The sequence below is a fragment of the Podarcis pityusensis genome (assembly GCF_964106645.2).
Source record: "Podarcis pityusensis genome assembly, chromosome: 14".
Classification (NCBI taxonomy): Eukaryota; Metazoa; Chordata; class Lepidosauria; order Squamata; family Lacertidae; genus Podarcis; species Podarcis pityusensis.
Window position 1 is genome coordinate 44,777,268 of NC_138039.1, and position 15,896 is coordinate 44,793,163.

At 44.7% G+C, this 15,896-nt stretch overlaps 1 protein-coding gene across 1 annotated transcript; it reads left to right on the forward strand.

Annotated features, from left to right (window-relative positions):
• The first annotated feature begins 8,289 nt into the window (after positions 1-8,289).
• LOC308462624 (zona pellucida sperm-binding protein 3-like) lies at positions 8,290-14,118 on the forward strand. The gene is made up of 9 exons (XM_080980448.1): positions 8,290-8,811; positions 10,432-10,550; positions 10,637-10,740; positions 10,996-11,173; positions 11,266-11,386; positions 12,523-12,614; positions 12,711-12,859; positions 13,246-13,365; positions 13,957-14,118. The coding sequence occupies exons 1-9, from the start codon at positions 8,401-8,403 to the stop codon at positions 14,112-14,114; spliced, it is 1,452 nt and encodes a 483-aa protein (XP_080836574.1). The 5' UTR covers positions 8,290-8,400; the 3' UTR covers positions 14,115-14,118.
• The last annotated feature ends 1,778 nt before the right edge of the window (positions 14,119-15,896 follow it).

Here is a 15,896-nt window from a genome sequence, read left to right on the forward strand (position 1 = left end):
GGTGGAAGAAGATTGGAAGAAATTCAAAGACTATCTACAGAATTATTGTAAAATTAATGAATGTTAGAATGATGTTGGATAGAAATTAAGTGGTTTCCAGCTGTAATGCTTTAAGGGATTATGAAAAATGGGTTGTTAATAGGTAAAAATTTAACGTTACTATTTCAAGACTAAAGATTAGGATAAATAAAGAGGGTAAGGATTTGCTGAACCAACAAATTGAATTGGAATACAAAAAAGGGAGGTATGAGGAGGTCCGGGAAACAAGCTAAAGGAAAATAAGTAATGGAAAATCTGTGTGTTTTTAATTATTTTTATTTTGTATTTTTGTTATTTTTTTCATTTTTATTGTAATACTTTAAAAAAGCTTAGTAAATATCTTATAAAAAAAAGAAAGAAAGTCTCCCAGTTCACGGGCTTCTGGAGTTGACAGCGATCTGTTTTGCCTTTTGCCCACAGGATGGTGCCAGATGCTCTTAGTCTTCTACAAAATCACTTGACTCGAAGAATCAAAGGCTTGGGATGAAGATGGGATGTTTTCATACCATCTGAGTTGGGCCTTTTTGTCTGCTGATGTGATACCAAACGGTGTCTGAGCCAGAGCGGTGGAGGATGCAGGAAGGTGTCGACCGGTGACTGGTCATAAGAAGAAATGCAAATACTGATCTCAATGCAAAATTTCTGCATAGTGTCTTGAATAGAATTGGGAAGGGGGATGTGGAAGCAACGAAACTTTTTTAAAAAAGAGGGGAGTGTGTAATGGCTTCCCTTTGTAAATTCCACATTTGATTTACTGGGCATCTCTTTAAAACTAGAAGTGAGGTTTTAACGCCAGGAAAGGCAAATGGTCCAGAACGAGAGTGCAAGGCAGTAGCTGGTTGTGTTCTGTAGCTTTGAGGAAGGGTGGCCCCAGAACTTAAGCACACAGGTCAAAAGGTTTATTATACCTCTCCCTTGTGCCCGTGCTTGAGGCCTTCATTGTAAAGATCTTTCCTCCCGAACCAGCAAAGAAGTCTCGTATTTTTTTTATGACTAAGCTGATCTTTTATGTATGTCTTTGAAACATTTCTTATTACTTTGTATGTTTAGGGCATAGAAGCTAGTTTTTTGTTAGTTTTTCCTGATTGGATGTTTACTGTTCCTGACCAGATCTTGGTGAGATAAGAACTCAAGGTGTGTTGGGGTGGGGGTAGGCAGATTTGGGGTGGGGGGCAGATAGAGCCCTGGGTATATCTGATGGTAACAGTCTCTCTTGAACAACCTGCAGACTTGGAAGCTCTGAACACACCTCTCTTTTGAGAGTATGTGCCTCTTTGCTGCTATTCCTCCAAATTTGTGCAGAACCCAGGTGGTTTCTATAGCATGAGGAATTTGAGAGGCGCTTTTAGTTCAATTTTCTAGCTAGGATGTCACAAGGGTGAAACTCATACAGACTGCCAGTGATCCCAAAGAGTCAACTTGTTATAACATGCATTTCAAGCAGCCCAGCTTGGGATCCAAAAGATTTTATTTGTAGGTGCACTAATTTCCAGGTGAGATCTTTAGCTTCAGTTTTGCTACTGCAGGAATCTGGTTCTTTCAGTAGCTTTGAGGAAGATGTCTATCCCTGGCTTCACACGTTTGCTAACGGAGGTGTCTTATGTCTGTATTTTTTGAATGTCTCGTTTAAACTGCGAGTGGGGTTGGACTCCAACTCCCATCAGCCTGAGCCAGCATTGCCAATGGTTGGGGATGATGGGAGATGTAGTCTATCCATATCTGGAGGGCCACAGGTTCCCTGCCTCTGGTTTAAAAGGTCCCTCCTGAGGAAACACAGTATCTTTTGCTCACATTGCCTTTCCAAGGGAGCATCAGTTTTTACCTCATTTTGGCTTTTATCCCTGGCAAATGGTTTCCCCCTCCAAATCACTTGGCAGAAGTGCCTTTCTTTTAAAGTAATTAAGTTGAACCTGGTTAGTAAACACAATATACTTCCTCCCCTCTCCCCTCGGGCTCATTGCCATTATTTCCAAAGAATGATGTTATGTATTAAAATATAGTTCTGAATAAACTGTAACAGCTTTTTTTTGAAGCCTGTCTTGGAAAAGTCTTTGTGGGGTATTTTGGGAGAGAATCCTGCTCAAAATGCTGGAGTGTTGCTGCTAGTGTGGATACGAAACACTGCTGAACTAGATGCAGCAGTGCTGTGGGGTTAAAGCAGCTTCCTATGTTCATAATATTTCCCCCCCTATTGGTAGAAGCTCCATGAGAAGGCACCATGCTGACTACACCATAGCTTTTCTTTAGGAAATAGCAAAAATAAGCAGGTTACTTAAGATTCTTCTGAAAGCCTTTAAAACGAGAATAAAACAAGAGAACACATAATGTGTAACTCCTGGGATCCCTGACCATTGGCTGCCCTTGCTGAGACTGAAATGGGAGACTGTACCAACTGGAGGCCACAGGTTTCGCAACCCTGCTCTAGTTTTCACTTGCATCAGCCAGCAATAAATCACAGCTTGCGAGTTGGAGTTAACCCTTTATTATCTAAAACACGATGGATATAGGAGTGTCAGGCCTAATGCGCACAGCAACTCCTCTCCAGTAGCTCTTGCCCTGATGAAAGGTAAAAAAAGGTAAAGGACCCCTGGACGGTTAAGTCCAGTGAAAGGCAACTACAGTGGTACCTCGGGTTACAGATGCTTCAGGTTGTGCGATTTTGGGTTGCGCACTGCGCCGAACCTAGAAATACCAGAATGGGTTACCGGTACTTCCGGGTTTCGGTGGTAGCTCATGCGCAGAGCACCAAATCGTGACCCGCGTGTGCGCAGACACGGTGCTGTGGGTTGCGAATGCTGAGGGTTGCGAATGTGCCTCCTGCACGAATCATGTTTGCAACCTGAGGTTCCACTGTATAGGGTTGTGGCGCTCATCTCGCTTCAGGCCAAGGGAGCTGGCATTTGTCCACAGGCAGCTTTCTGGGTCATGTGGCCAGCATGGCTTAACCGCCTCTGGCACAACGGGACACCGTGATGGAAACCAGAGTGTGCGGAAATGCCATTTACCTTCCCGCCACAGCAGTACCTCTTTATTTACTTGCACTGGCGTGCTTTTGAACTGCTAGGTTGGCAGGAGCTAGGAAAGAGCAACGGGAGTTCACCCTGTCACAGGGATTCGAACCACCAACTTTCTGATCGGCAAGCCCAAGAGGCTCATTGGTTTAGACCCCAGTGCCCCAATGAAGCAGTTTCTGAGGCTGAAGGTTTCTGCTTCCCACAGATGCCTAAGCCCCCTCCTGTCCAGGTCCCCCCCACCCAAGCAATTGGAGATTGCGCCTGCATGTCACCCATCTCTTCTCTGCCCTTTTCATGCCTCTTCTGGGTTTGAGAGACAAGTGAGGAGGGGAGCTTGTGCTTCTTCACCAGCCTGACTCATCTCAGCCTCTTGCCCTCTCTCCTCTCCTACTTCAACTTCTGCCTCAGATTCTAGACTTCTCTCTGCTACAGATTCCCTCAGCTCACTAAGCCCTGTTACCTTCTCAGCTTCCAACACCTCCTCTTCCCAGTCTTCTCCCTGTGAGCACTCATCGTTGTCCCACCATCACTCTCTGGGCTCTGAGCCTTCCACCCTTTGGAGTTTCCCACCTGGTACCTCTCACCAGGTCTGCATCTAACCAGTCCATGGCATCACCATTCACAAGTTTGCTTCTTTGCCTCTAAGGCAGCCTTTCTCAACCTGTGGGTCTCCAGATGTTGTTGAACCACAACTCCCATCACCCCTAGCTAGCAAGGCTCAGAGATGATGGGAGTTGTAGTCCAACAAAATCTGGGGACCCGCAAGTTGAGAACCGCTGCTAGTCTAAGGCCACCACACCCCTTCTGACATGACAGATCTCCATAAAACTATGCATGGCATGGAGAAAGTGGAGAGGGAAAGGTTATCTTCCCTCATATAACACTAGCATTTTTAGACATCCAGTGAAGCTGCATGTTGGAGGAGTCACAACAGAAGGAAGTTCTTGAGTTCTAGTTTAACTGTGGAACCTGCTCCCACAGAAAGTAAAGGTAAAGGGACCCCTGACCATTAGGTCCAGTCGTGGCCGACTCTGGGGTTGCGGCTCTCATCTCGCTTTATTGGCCGAGGGAGCCAGCGTACAGCTTCCAGGTCATGTGGCCAGCATGAGAAAGCCGCTTCTGGCGAACCAGAGCAGCGCATGGAAATGCCGTTTACCTTCCCGCCGGAGCGGTACCTATTTATCTACTTGCACTTTGACGTGCTTTCGAACTGCTAGGTTGGCAGGAGCAGGGACCGAGCAATGGGAGCTCACTCCGTTGCAGGGATTCGAACTGCCAACCTTCGGATCAGCAAGTCCTAGGCTCTGTGGTTTAACCCACAGCGCCACCCGCGTCCCCCACAGAAGGTAGTGGTGGTCAACCCCCCCCACAATTATTTTATGATTTTCAGTTTTATACATTTAAATTTTTTATAATCGTTTTAACATTTCAAAACTCGACTTCCTTTGCCCTCTTTCTGCGATTCCTTAAATTTGTCTTTTGTATTTTCTGCATATTACAAATTGTGGTGGTGGTCAGCTTTAAAAGAGGATTAAGCAAATTCATGGAATTCCTTTTGGGAATTATAGGGACAGAACTACCCAAACTGTATAGAAATCTATTCATGTATGCAACTACAGCGGCAAGAATGTTACTTGCCCAAAAATGGAAAGAAGTAGAAGTCCCAGCGAAAGAAGAATGGATACAAAAACTTATGGGATACGCAGAAATGGCAAAACTTACTGGGAAAATAAGAAATCAAGATAAACTTCTAATAAAAGAATGAAAATGTTTATGGAATATTTACAATCTGTTAACAGATAAGATTTTTGGCAGGATTATTGTAAATAAATTAGCAAATGAAGTTAATTTGGATATGCAGAAAATATTAAAAATAAATTTAAGGAACTGCAAAAAAGGGGGGGGGAAGTCGAGTTGTGAAATGTTAAAATGATTGTAAAATTATTAAAATGTATAAAACTGAGAATCATAAAAAGGCAAATTCGTGGAAGACGTGGGGCTGCCCCACGTGGGGCTGTCCCAGAAACTCCAGCGGTTGCGGAATGCTGCAGCGAGGTTCCTCACGGGTCTCTGGCATGGGAGCATATTCACCCAGTGGCTCCCGGTGGAGTTTTTCTTTTCCTTTCTCCTCCTGTAATAAGGCTACATTATATATATATATATATATATATATATATATATATATATATATATTAATGTTGTATTTTAATTTTGTTTTTAAGTTGTATTCATTCAACTTGTTTTTATTATTGCTTGTTAGCCACCCTGAGCCCGGCCTTGGCTGGGGAGGGCAGGGTATAAATAAAAATTATTATTATTATAATTATGATGATGATGTCTTACCTCCACTGTCAGAAGTGTTTTGCCCCTGAATATCAGTTTCCACAGGTAGATACAGGTCTCACAGGTCAGCCACTGTGAGAACAGGAAGCTGGAGTTGTTGGGTCACTGGCCAAATCAGGCAGGATCATCTTATGTGGGAGGGGTCACCTGACGCTGTGTGCTGCCACACCATCCATGCTTCCTTTGATGTGATCTTGTCAGATGAGTGGTAACATAAATGAGGTTCTGTACTGTACATGGTTTCCCTTTAAGGGGCATGTAAGTGTGTTGGTGGTGGTGGGGCATTATAATGGGGGCAGAGGGCCTTCTTGGTAGTGGCGCCCACCCTGTGGAATGCCCTCCCATCAGATGTCAAGGAAATAAACAACCATCTGACTTTTAGAAGACATCTGAAGGCACCCCTGTTTTGGGAAACGTTGAATGTTTCACCATTTTTCATCTGCTGTAAGGCACCCAGGGTGGCTGGGGAAACCCAGCCAGATAGGCAGGATATAAATAATAAAATTATTATTAGAAAAATTATAGTAAATGCATGCATTTTGTTGATGAAAGGATTTCTAATATCAAAGGGTTTCTAATATAAACCTTCATAGTAAGATGAAATGTACTTCTCTAAAGCACCACGTTGATTCTGCTTCTAGCAATGATTTGCTTGGTGTGAAAACAGTTGAATGAACAGCAATTTATGGCAGTCGCAGTCCAATAAAAGTCAATACAAGCACAGTGGACTGCATAATGAAAGTTCAAACTGTGGGAGTGGAAAATAGATCCGAGCCGTGTGTGGGCAATTAACAAAAGAATCAGCTAAGCATCTAGATTCAAAACACAGGGCACTGCACACTCTTTGGTGGGAGAGAGCTCCCAGCAAAGTTAAAAACACTATTAGAGTTAACCAGCAGCATAGTGTGGAATACAAGTTGTTAAACACTTTTGCAGATCCTGTTTAGTCTGCTTTATAGGTCTTCCCCCCACTCTCTACCCCTCTAGCAAAGCACAGGCCACACACTGTTGAGTAAGTTTTAAGAGTTTTACTTACTAAATCAAAAGCTCTTGTTCATGCGTTATTCCATGCAGCAACATGGAGAACACAGGTAGATTATTATTGGGTGTGAAATACACAATACAGTGGTACCTCGGGTTAAGTACTTAATTAGTTTCGGAGGGCCATTCTTAACCTGAAACTGTTCTTAACCTGAAGCACCACTTTAGCTAATGGGGCCTCCCGCTGCCACCGTGCCACCGGAGCACGATTTCTGTTCTCATCCTGAAGCAAAGTTCTTAACCTGAGGTACTATTTCTGGGTTAGCGGAGTCTGTAACCTGAAGCGTATGTAACCTGAGGTACCACTGTATAGTTCAACTATGCATTATGAATCATTATATCATAAATTGTAGAGTCGAAGGGGCTCCAAGGGTCAGCTAGTCCAACCCCCTGAACTCCACCTGCTCTGTGCCTGTGTGATCAGGGTCCACACCTTTTGGAGAGTCTATTCAGAGCTACCGGTATGTACAAATGTGTGGCAGTTAAGAGTAAAAGCACCTGGAAGCGCCCTTAGGCTAAGTCAGGGGTCAGCAAACTTTTTCAGCAGGGGGCCGGTCCACTGTCCCTCAGACCTTGTGGAGGGCCAGACGATATTTTGAAAAAAAATAAATGAACGAATTCCTATGCCCCACCAATAACCCAGAGACGCATTTTAAATAAAAGCACACATTCTACTGATGTAAAAACATGCTGATTCCCAGACTGTCCGTGGGCTGGACTGAGAAGGTGATTGGGCCGGATCCGGCCCCCGGGCCTTAGTTTGCCTACCCATGGGCTAAGTGTTTTCAGGATAAAGTACCTTCTACAATTGGATTGAAGACTTATATACAAACTTGCAGCATATGAACAACTTGCATATAAACGCAGACTTGCCATGGACAAATTCACTGATATTTGGAATCCATTCTTACAAATACTGTAATAGGTTAAGATCTGGTGAAGTACAATACAGTGGTTCCTTGGGTTACATATGCTTCAGGTTACAGACTCCGCTAACCCAGAAATATTACCTCGGGTTAAGAACTTTGCTTCAGGATGAGAACAGAAATCATGCTCTGGTGGCGCGGCAGCAGCGGGAGGCCCCATTAGCTAAAGTGGTGCTTCAGGTTAAGAACAGTTTCAGGTTAAGAACAGACCTCCAGAATGAATTAAGTTCTTAACCCGAGGTACCACAGTAACAACCTTGTAAAATACAGAGTTTTGGGTTCCCCCTCCCCCCTTTATTTCCCCTTTTACACGGGTTCTGTTTCTCTCTCTCTTTTTCTCTCTTTTATTTACATCTCACTATGTTTAGTGCCCATATAATTATGTGCTTTTTGTCCGAGACCAGGGGGAAGAGTCGGTGGAAGAAGATTGGAAGAAATTTAAAGACTATTTACAGAAATATTGTAAAATTAATGAATGATAGAATGAGGTTGGATAGTAATTAAGCGGTTTCTAGCTGTAATGCTTTAAGAGAATATGAAAAAAAGGGTTATAAATGGGTTAAAATCTAATGGTAAGGATTTGCTGAACCAATAAATTGAAGTGGAATACAAAAAAGGGAGGTACGAGGAGGTCCGGGAAACAAGCTAAAGGAAAATAAGTAACTGAAAATATGTGTGTTTTTAACTGTTTTTATTTTGTATTTTTCTCTTTTCTTTTTCATTTTTACTGTAATATTTCAAAAAAACCTTAATAAATATCTTATAAAAAATAATTATAATTATGTGCTTTTTGCACTTTCAATAAGGATTTTTTTTTTTAAAAAAAAAGACAGGATAAAGTCCCAGCGAGTCAAGCTGCATTGTCTCCAGCTGAGCCTCATTGCTCTTATTCCTGCTCTACAGCTGGCAGGGGAGGCCAGGCTGCTTGGAACGTAAGGCAGCTGTGAAGGGGCCGGCTCTGCAGCATTTAAAGCCTTCCTCTCCTGCCCTGCTCCTCTTTGGGGCACAGTGGGTGGTGGGTTAATTTTGCAGTCAGAATGGGGCTATTAGCTTCTGTTAGCCGTGTGCTCTTGTGTATAGTAATTGGTGTGGTGGACATCGCAGGCCCTTGGGAGTTGTCTGGGGATGATCTCATTTGGAGATCTCCTTCCAGGACTGTCCCTCCAGTGGGACAGCCTCCCGGCTCAGTCTTGTCTCGGTCTTCACCCTGGTCTTGGGTGGACGTTCCCCAGCTGAGGGCTTTATCCCTCCTGACTCCCGTGACTGTGCATTGCATGGAGGCTCAGGTGGTCGTAACTGTGAACAGGGACCTGTTTGGGACGGGGAGGCTCATCCAAGCTTCGGACCTGATCCTGGGCTCTCTTGGTTGCCCATACACCTCCTTTGACAATGCAGAAAATTTGGTGGTCTTTGAAGCTGGGCTCCATGAGTGTGGCAGCATCTTACAGGTAAGGTGAACTGATGAAATGCACTTGCTTCTTGAGTTCCTTGAGCTTCTTTTAGTTGTTGTAAAGTAACAAGAAAAGCCTAATGTGTGAGGAAGTACAATGGGGGTGGAAAGACTCCTCATATTTCTGATGTTCCGGCTGTGGCTAATGTTTGTTTATGTGGTTAAAAAGATACTGCCCGTGCATGAGAGGGAGTTATTGATGGCTTTGGGAGAACCCTAATATTGGACACGGGTGGCACTGTAGTCTAAACCACTGAGCCTTGGGCTTGCTGATCGAAAGGTCAGTGGTTCGAATCACCATGACGGGGTGAGCTCCCGTTGCTCGGTCCCAACTCCTTCCCACCTAGCAGTTCGAAAGCATGTCAAAGTGCAAATAGATAAATAGGTACCACTCCGGCAGGAAGGTAAACGGCGTTTCTGTGCGCTGCTCTGGTTTGCCAGAAGCGGCTTAGTCATGCTGGCCACATGATCCGGAAGCTGTCTGAGGACAAACGCCGGCTCCCTCAGCCAGTAAAGCGAGATGAGCGCCGCAACCCCAGAGTCATTTGCGACTGGACTTAACTGTCAGGGGTCCTTTACCTTTAAAGGTGAGAAAAGGAGCAACTATCTGAGAGTAATGTGATGGACAGGTTGGGATCCTGAACCAGCAATACTCTGTGCACCAGAACTTGTGTACTGTACTAATCTTAGAGCCTTATCATAGAATCCTCCATTCAAAAGAAACTTCTCAAAACGAAAGGGATAGGAGTAGTTATCATTATGTGAGGTCTGCAAATAAAACATTAGGTTTCTTCTCCAAAATAGTCAAAAGTTTCACTTCCTATGGCTTGCTGCTGGTTTAATGATGGTTGAGCCTAGGTAGTGACTGCTGGTATGTTCAGCTAGGACTGGCAAGACCTCAGTTCAAATCCCCACTCACTCAAGAAGCTGACTGATTACCTTAGGCAAGCCATCTGCCATTTTCTGTGGTGCTGGATTTTTACTTGTGTGTGCTGCTATCACTAAACCTGGTGGGTTTTTAAAAACTGTACCTGGAGATGTTTTGCATTGGGTGACAAACTAAACAAATAACTACATCAGAATTGTTGTGAGGATGAAATTTGGTTGTCTATAAAATTCTATAAAATTCATGTACCACTTTTTGCAGCCTACATAAGACAACTTGTGCTTTTCAGATGTGCATGCAATTTGTCTGGTGGTCCTGGGTTCTTTGTCAATGTGCCACCTCTGCATGGTCCCTCACTATCCTCCTACATTATAACAGATGGTGGAGGGGGCATCCCTCTGGGCTGATTGTGCCTCCCTACACTTAATAGGGAATATATATTGAGACTAGCAATGGAATGATAATAGAATTGGGAGTTGGGAGAGATCCAAGGGTCAAGTCCATATTTTTAAGATGGCATTTTTTTTTTTAGGAATATGATTTGTTTATATGAACCAACAATAATTTGAGCAGCCTTCTCTACCCTGGTGCCCTCCAGATGTGGTGGGCTCCCAACTCCCATCAGCCTCAGCTAGAGCAGATGATGGGATTTGGAGTCCATAACATCTGGAGAGCACCAGGTTGATGAAGCCTGTAGTGACTCTATATTTGCCACTGCTCTTCTCCTTCCAGATGACTCCAGACTCTCTTGTCTATAGCATAAGCCTCTACTATAGACCTAATCCTGGAAGTAACTCTCAAATCATCAGGACCAGCCCAGCTGAAGTTCCTATTGAATGTCACTATCCAAGGTGAGTGGCTCTTTGTTCTCTGATCGCACCTTCCCAATGACTGTTCCTTGGAGAACTGGTTGATCAGTGAAGACTGTCCCTTTCAGGAAAGACAATGTGAGCAGCAAGTCCATCAGGCCAACGTGGATTCCTTTCAGCTCTACCATTTCTGCAGAAGCAAGGTTGGCCTTCTCATTGCGTCTGATGAACGGTAGGTGGCAGCCTTGGGGAAAATACTGTCTGCTTCGTAAGTCGGGATGGGGAACCTTATTTTTAGTCCAAGGGATGCATTGCCTTCAAGGGCTGTATGTCAGTGATGGGTGAGGCTAGAGGCAAAAGTGTGGAGCAATGAATATAAATCTTAACTTTTGTACAGTAGGCTACCCCAATCTCTGAGTGATGTGAGGTTTCAAGTGCTTGCATAGGGCACTCCCATCCCTGTATTAAGATAAGGCTCACCTTCTAGATGACTGGAGTGCGGAGAGAACCATTAACAGGTATCAGCTGGGAGATGCCATGTACATCCAGGCTGACGTCAATACTGAGAACCACGTGGTTCTGAAGCTCTTCATTGACAACTGTGTGGCCACGCTGAGCCCAGACAGAGACTCTTCTCCCAGTTATGCTATAATTGACTTCAATGGGTAAGTATGCCTTTCTTGCCAGGATCTCTAGGTTGCATTTATTTGGCTGTCAACTACTGGGGAAATGTTGCTAACCACGTGTTTTGTCTTAGATGCCTGGTTGATGGGAGATCAGATGACTCCAGTTCAGCCTTTGTGTCCCCAAGACGCAGGCAAGATTCTCTCCAGTTCACAGTTGATGCCTTCCAGTTTGCAGGAGATAATGGAGGCTTGGTGAGACATTACTGAACACAGCAAGCTTCCTGATCTGGCACATTTTGCAGCAATTGGCATTTTTAAAAAAAATCCCCATGAAAGTTCACCAGCATTTTTGTGTGAATTGATTGTAATAAATACATTTTATATGCAGTTTTGACTAATGTATACATTCTTGCAAGGACACCCCCTTTTTTGTATGTTGTTTTCATTAATATCTTGGTTTTTTTAGAATCCACTTTCCTTAATGTGTGCAATTTTGTAATTATTATCAGCTGGGATAGCTCAGTTGGTAGAGTAGGAGACTCTTAAACTCAGGGTTGTGGGTTTGAGCCCCACATTGGGCAAAAGATCCCTGCATTGCAGGGGGTTGGACTAGATGACCCTTGTGGTTCCTTCCAGCTCTACAGTTCTATGTTTCTAAGAGAACTGCATTGCAAACATTCAAATCAGTGCAGATTTTGAAGGCTAGCTGCATTTCAGTTCTCATATTATTTAGGGACATGCAAATTTGGAAAATTTGGCTTTGAATGTGTATAGAATTGAATTTCTCCTCCATCCCTACCTACAGGAAAAGCAGGGCATGGATGAAAGGGGCTTTGCAGGTAATGCCAGTCAGCTGACTGTCAATGCCTGCAAAAGCCCCTTGCACAGTGCTTCCCAAGGGCAAACTACTGGCTAACTTCTTTGTGCCTCTTGTTCTTTGATGGCTAGAGAGGCTGCGTTGTACACTGTGGATTCCAGATATAGCTACATGCTGTGTTTTTAGCCTTTTATTGGGCTGTTGTTTTTATTCTGATTATATATTTTGAGGTTTTATATTTTGATTTTGTTCTGTGAACTACCCTGAGACCTCTGGGAATAGGGTGGTCTATAAATTCAATACTGTATATAAATAAACTTGGTGACTTGGTGAAGCCACTGTGACAGAGCTGTTTGAGCATGAGTGTGGAGGAATCTGTGGTTCTCCAGATGTGGACGGACTAGAACTCTCATTATCCCTGGCCATTGGTCATGCTGGCTGGAGCTGATGGGACTTGGAGCCCAATGGCATTTGGAGAGCACTGAGTTGCTCAATAGGCTGCAATGCTGGAAAGTCCAATGGTCTTTCTTTGGGGTTCCCCCCTCACTTTCTCCCCCCTTACTTTCTCCAGGTGTACATTACTTGCCACTTGAAAGTCACAGCAGCTGATCATCCTCTTGGTCCTCTGAACAAGGCTTGCTCTTTCAACAAAGCAAGGAACAGGTGAGGGAAGCAGTTGAGAACTGTGGATGGTGGGGCTGTCTGAGAAGCTGAGAGCAGCATGGGAGGAGTGATTCCTGTATCCCCCTTCTGCTGCAGCTGGACTCCCATTGAAGGTGCTGCAGACATCTGCAGCTGCTGTGAGATGAGGAACTGTATGCCACCTGGGGGCCGGTCTGGAAGGATGGATCCCTGGTGGAGAGAGACGAGAGGACGCTTCCAGAGAGATGCTCCTGTTATTGTGCATGGTAAATTCTGTGTCCAGAGTGACTTATGGAACAGGGGTGGTGACTCCAGGACATGAGGCCTTGCTTCCTGCATAGCAATTAGGCATGGGTCAAAAAAGCTTCCTATTGGCTCCAATTTTTCAGAGGACGAAAAGGCAACTGGTTCCAGTCAACTGCTCTTGCCATCCAAGATGTTCCTCCTAATGTTCACCCAACAAGTACCCTCCTCCTGGGACTTAATCCCATTAGAGCTCATCCAGTCGTACCCCCCACCACCTGCTGCCACCAACCCCTCTGCATCGTCAGTGTCTAGATTGGCTATAATTGTCCCATAGGAGGAAATGTGTTAAAAGGAGCTTAACTCGAACCTGATCAAAATAAGTTTCTAGGCTTTCATGCTTTTGCAGGTGACTCTTCGGTGGGAAGAGCAGAGGCTGACGTGGTGATAGGACCTGTTGTCCTGGGTGTCCCAAAGAGTTTGGGGCATTTCCCTGAAGACCAAAGAACCATAGGGGCAATGGAAGAAGGTAAGGCTGCACTCTTGGGTGGCATTTTTTGCATGTAGAAAGTCTGCTGTTCAAACTCTTGCGTCTCTAGGTAGGGCTAAAAAAGACCTCTGCTTGACACTTAGAGAGCTAGAATCATAGAGTTAGGGTCATCTAATTCAACCCCCCTGCAATCTTTTTGCCCATGGTAGGTGATTGTAAAGGGACGTGGGTGGCGCTGTGGGTTAAACCACAGAGCCTAGGGCTTGCTGATCAGAAGGTCGGTGGTTCGAATCCCTGCGACAGGGGTTTGTTGCTTGGTCTCTGCTCCTGCCAACCTAGCAATTCAAAAGCACATCAAAGTGCAAGTAGATAAATAGGTACCACTCTGGTGGGAAGGTAAACAGCGTTTCCATGTGCTGCTCTGGTTCGCTAGAAGCGGCTTAGTCATGCTGGCCACATTACAGCTGTACGCCAGCTCCCTCGGCCAATAAAGTGAGATGAGCGCTGCAACCCCAGAGCCGGCCACGACTGGACCTAATGGTCAGGGGTCCCTTTACCTTTACCTTTATGGTAGTGCACATGCTCTAAACGCAGAAGGGCCCATATTCAATCTCCACTTCTCTTTCTCAGGTACCCATGAGATGTCTCTGTTGACAATGGCAGGACTGTCCATAGCAACTGTCTTCCTAGCTTTGACATTGGGGATTCTGGGATATCTCATTGCCTGCAAGAAAAAAAGCCACTCCAATTCTACTCCAATCTCAGAGCTTTCTGGAAAAGCTGTGTAAAATAAAATAAAAATGGGTGAAATGGACTGTGACTTGCACTCTTCTTCTGTAATGGAAAGGGGGAGTATGTAATTGGAGTAGCCAATGGGATGGTGCCCTCCAAGAAGCCATTGGTCTACAGTGCCCATCAGCCCCAGCCAGCATGATCAATAGTTGGAGATGATGGGAGGTGCATTCTAGGGACACCTGGGAGGCCACTGGTTCCCCACTCTTGAATTAAGTTGCGCAGTGTACTCATGACAGCTGCATTCACATGTTGGCCTATTCAATTTCCCTGAAGCTTCCTCAGCTGTTAATTTCCACATGATACTTGAGCTTTGAAGCGATGTCCAAATGTAATGCTAAGAGTTGCATGGGCATCTGTGCCATGTCTAAAAAGTGTGTGGTAGCCCTGACAACTTCCTCCCCTCCCTAAATAACACTGTGCTAACTCCATTCTCTAGAGTCTACAAATTCAGTAACATGACTCAGCGGCTGGAGTCACTAGATCCAAGTATCTATGGCAGAGCTTTATTTTATTGACCTTGAAAGGATGCAAGAATCTGTCCACCTCAGTGTTGTCCAACCTAGGGGACCTCTTGAATGGGTAGGTTTGTAGTTTAAAGAGTGTCCAAGTGATCTCTGGAGGTAGCTGAAATAAGAAATGATAGTTTAAATCGAGCATGAGCAAAAGGAGAGGGGATTATTCTCTTTCTACAGTCATAAGAGGTTAATATTTTTCCAAGATTTTCCCAGAACAGGTGTTCGGAACCTTTGGCCCTCCATATTTTTCTGAACAGAGGTTATTTCTGGAATCAGAACACAGTGATCACGCAGATTAGGTGAAAGCTGAATATATTGTTAATAGCTGGGGGAAAAAGCTTTATTTTCTTGCTGCCTTTCCTTTGGTTGCTGGGAGCCCTGAGAGCAATGGACTCTTGAAGCTGGAGCTTGGCCAGCACACATCACTTTCCAAATCTAGCCTGCGCTGAGGTTCTACCTGACAGAGGTGTTCTTCAGACTTATATACTGTCAGGCTTACATAAATCACACCTAGTATTCAGATTATTGCTCAGCAGCCTGATGTTTATACATTTTTGTAAGGCAAAGGACTACTTAGTACTTGGCATGTAGCCAACATAAATCTCTCAAGTTCATCCATATGCTTTATGCCAGGTGGGTCTGTAAGACCCTGCTAGGGGCTTATTCGAGAGATTAAAATTTTTTTGCAGGACAGGTAGACAAATGGCCAAATTAAAAGAGAAAAGGGGAAGAAGGGGAGTTAAACGTGATGTACTGCAGAGGCACTCAGTTGCACCCAAGATTGCGGGGCCCCCTCAAAGGATTGCGCCAGATCTTTGGCACTCTGGCATGACCTCTGATGAGATGGGAAAGTGTGCTGGGTTCATACACAGGGTCACGCTAAAGTGCTGGACTTTCGGCACTCTGATGCAACCCTGCTGATGAGCCCAGAGTGCCAGTATCAGACAGGAAGGTGCACTGGACTTGTCAGCAGGGTTATGCCAGAATGCCAAAGGTCCAGCACTCCACCATTTGAAGAGCCCAGCATATCAGTGCTCTCTCTCTCTCTCTCTCTCTCTCTCTGTGTGTGTGTGTGTGTGTGTGTGTGTGAGAGAGAGAGAGAGAGAGAGAGAGAGAGACATCACATATTGAGGAGGTCCAGCCCCTTGCCCAAAGATTTCAAGGGAGCTAAAAACATGACCCCCTGGAGTTGGCGTGCCCGATGTACTGTATTGGAAGACAAAATCTGCTTATGATTATATGTATATATATATAAATATA

Bases quoted from the DNA above. Each gene is read 5' to 3' on its own strand.
- LOC308462624 (XM_080980448.1), top strand. From the start codon at position 8,401: ATGGGGCTATTAGCTTCTGTTAGCCGTGTGCTCTTGTGTATAGTAATT. The intron at 12,615-12,710 runs GTGAGGGAAGCA...CTTCTGCTGCAG, and splicing joins TTCAACAAAGCAAGGAACAG to CTGGACTCCCATTGAAGGTG. The intron at 13,366-13,956 runs GTAAGGCTGCAC...TCTCTTTCTCAG, and splicing joins CATAGGGGCAATGGAAGAAG to GTACCCATGAGATGTCTCTG.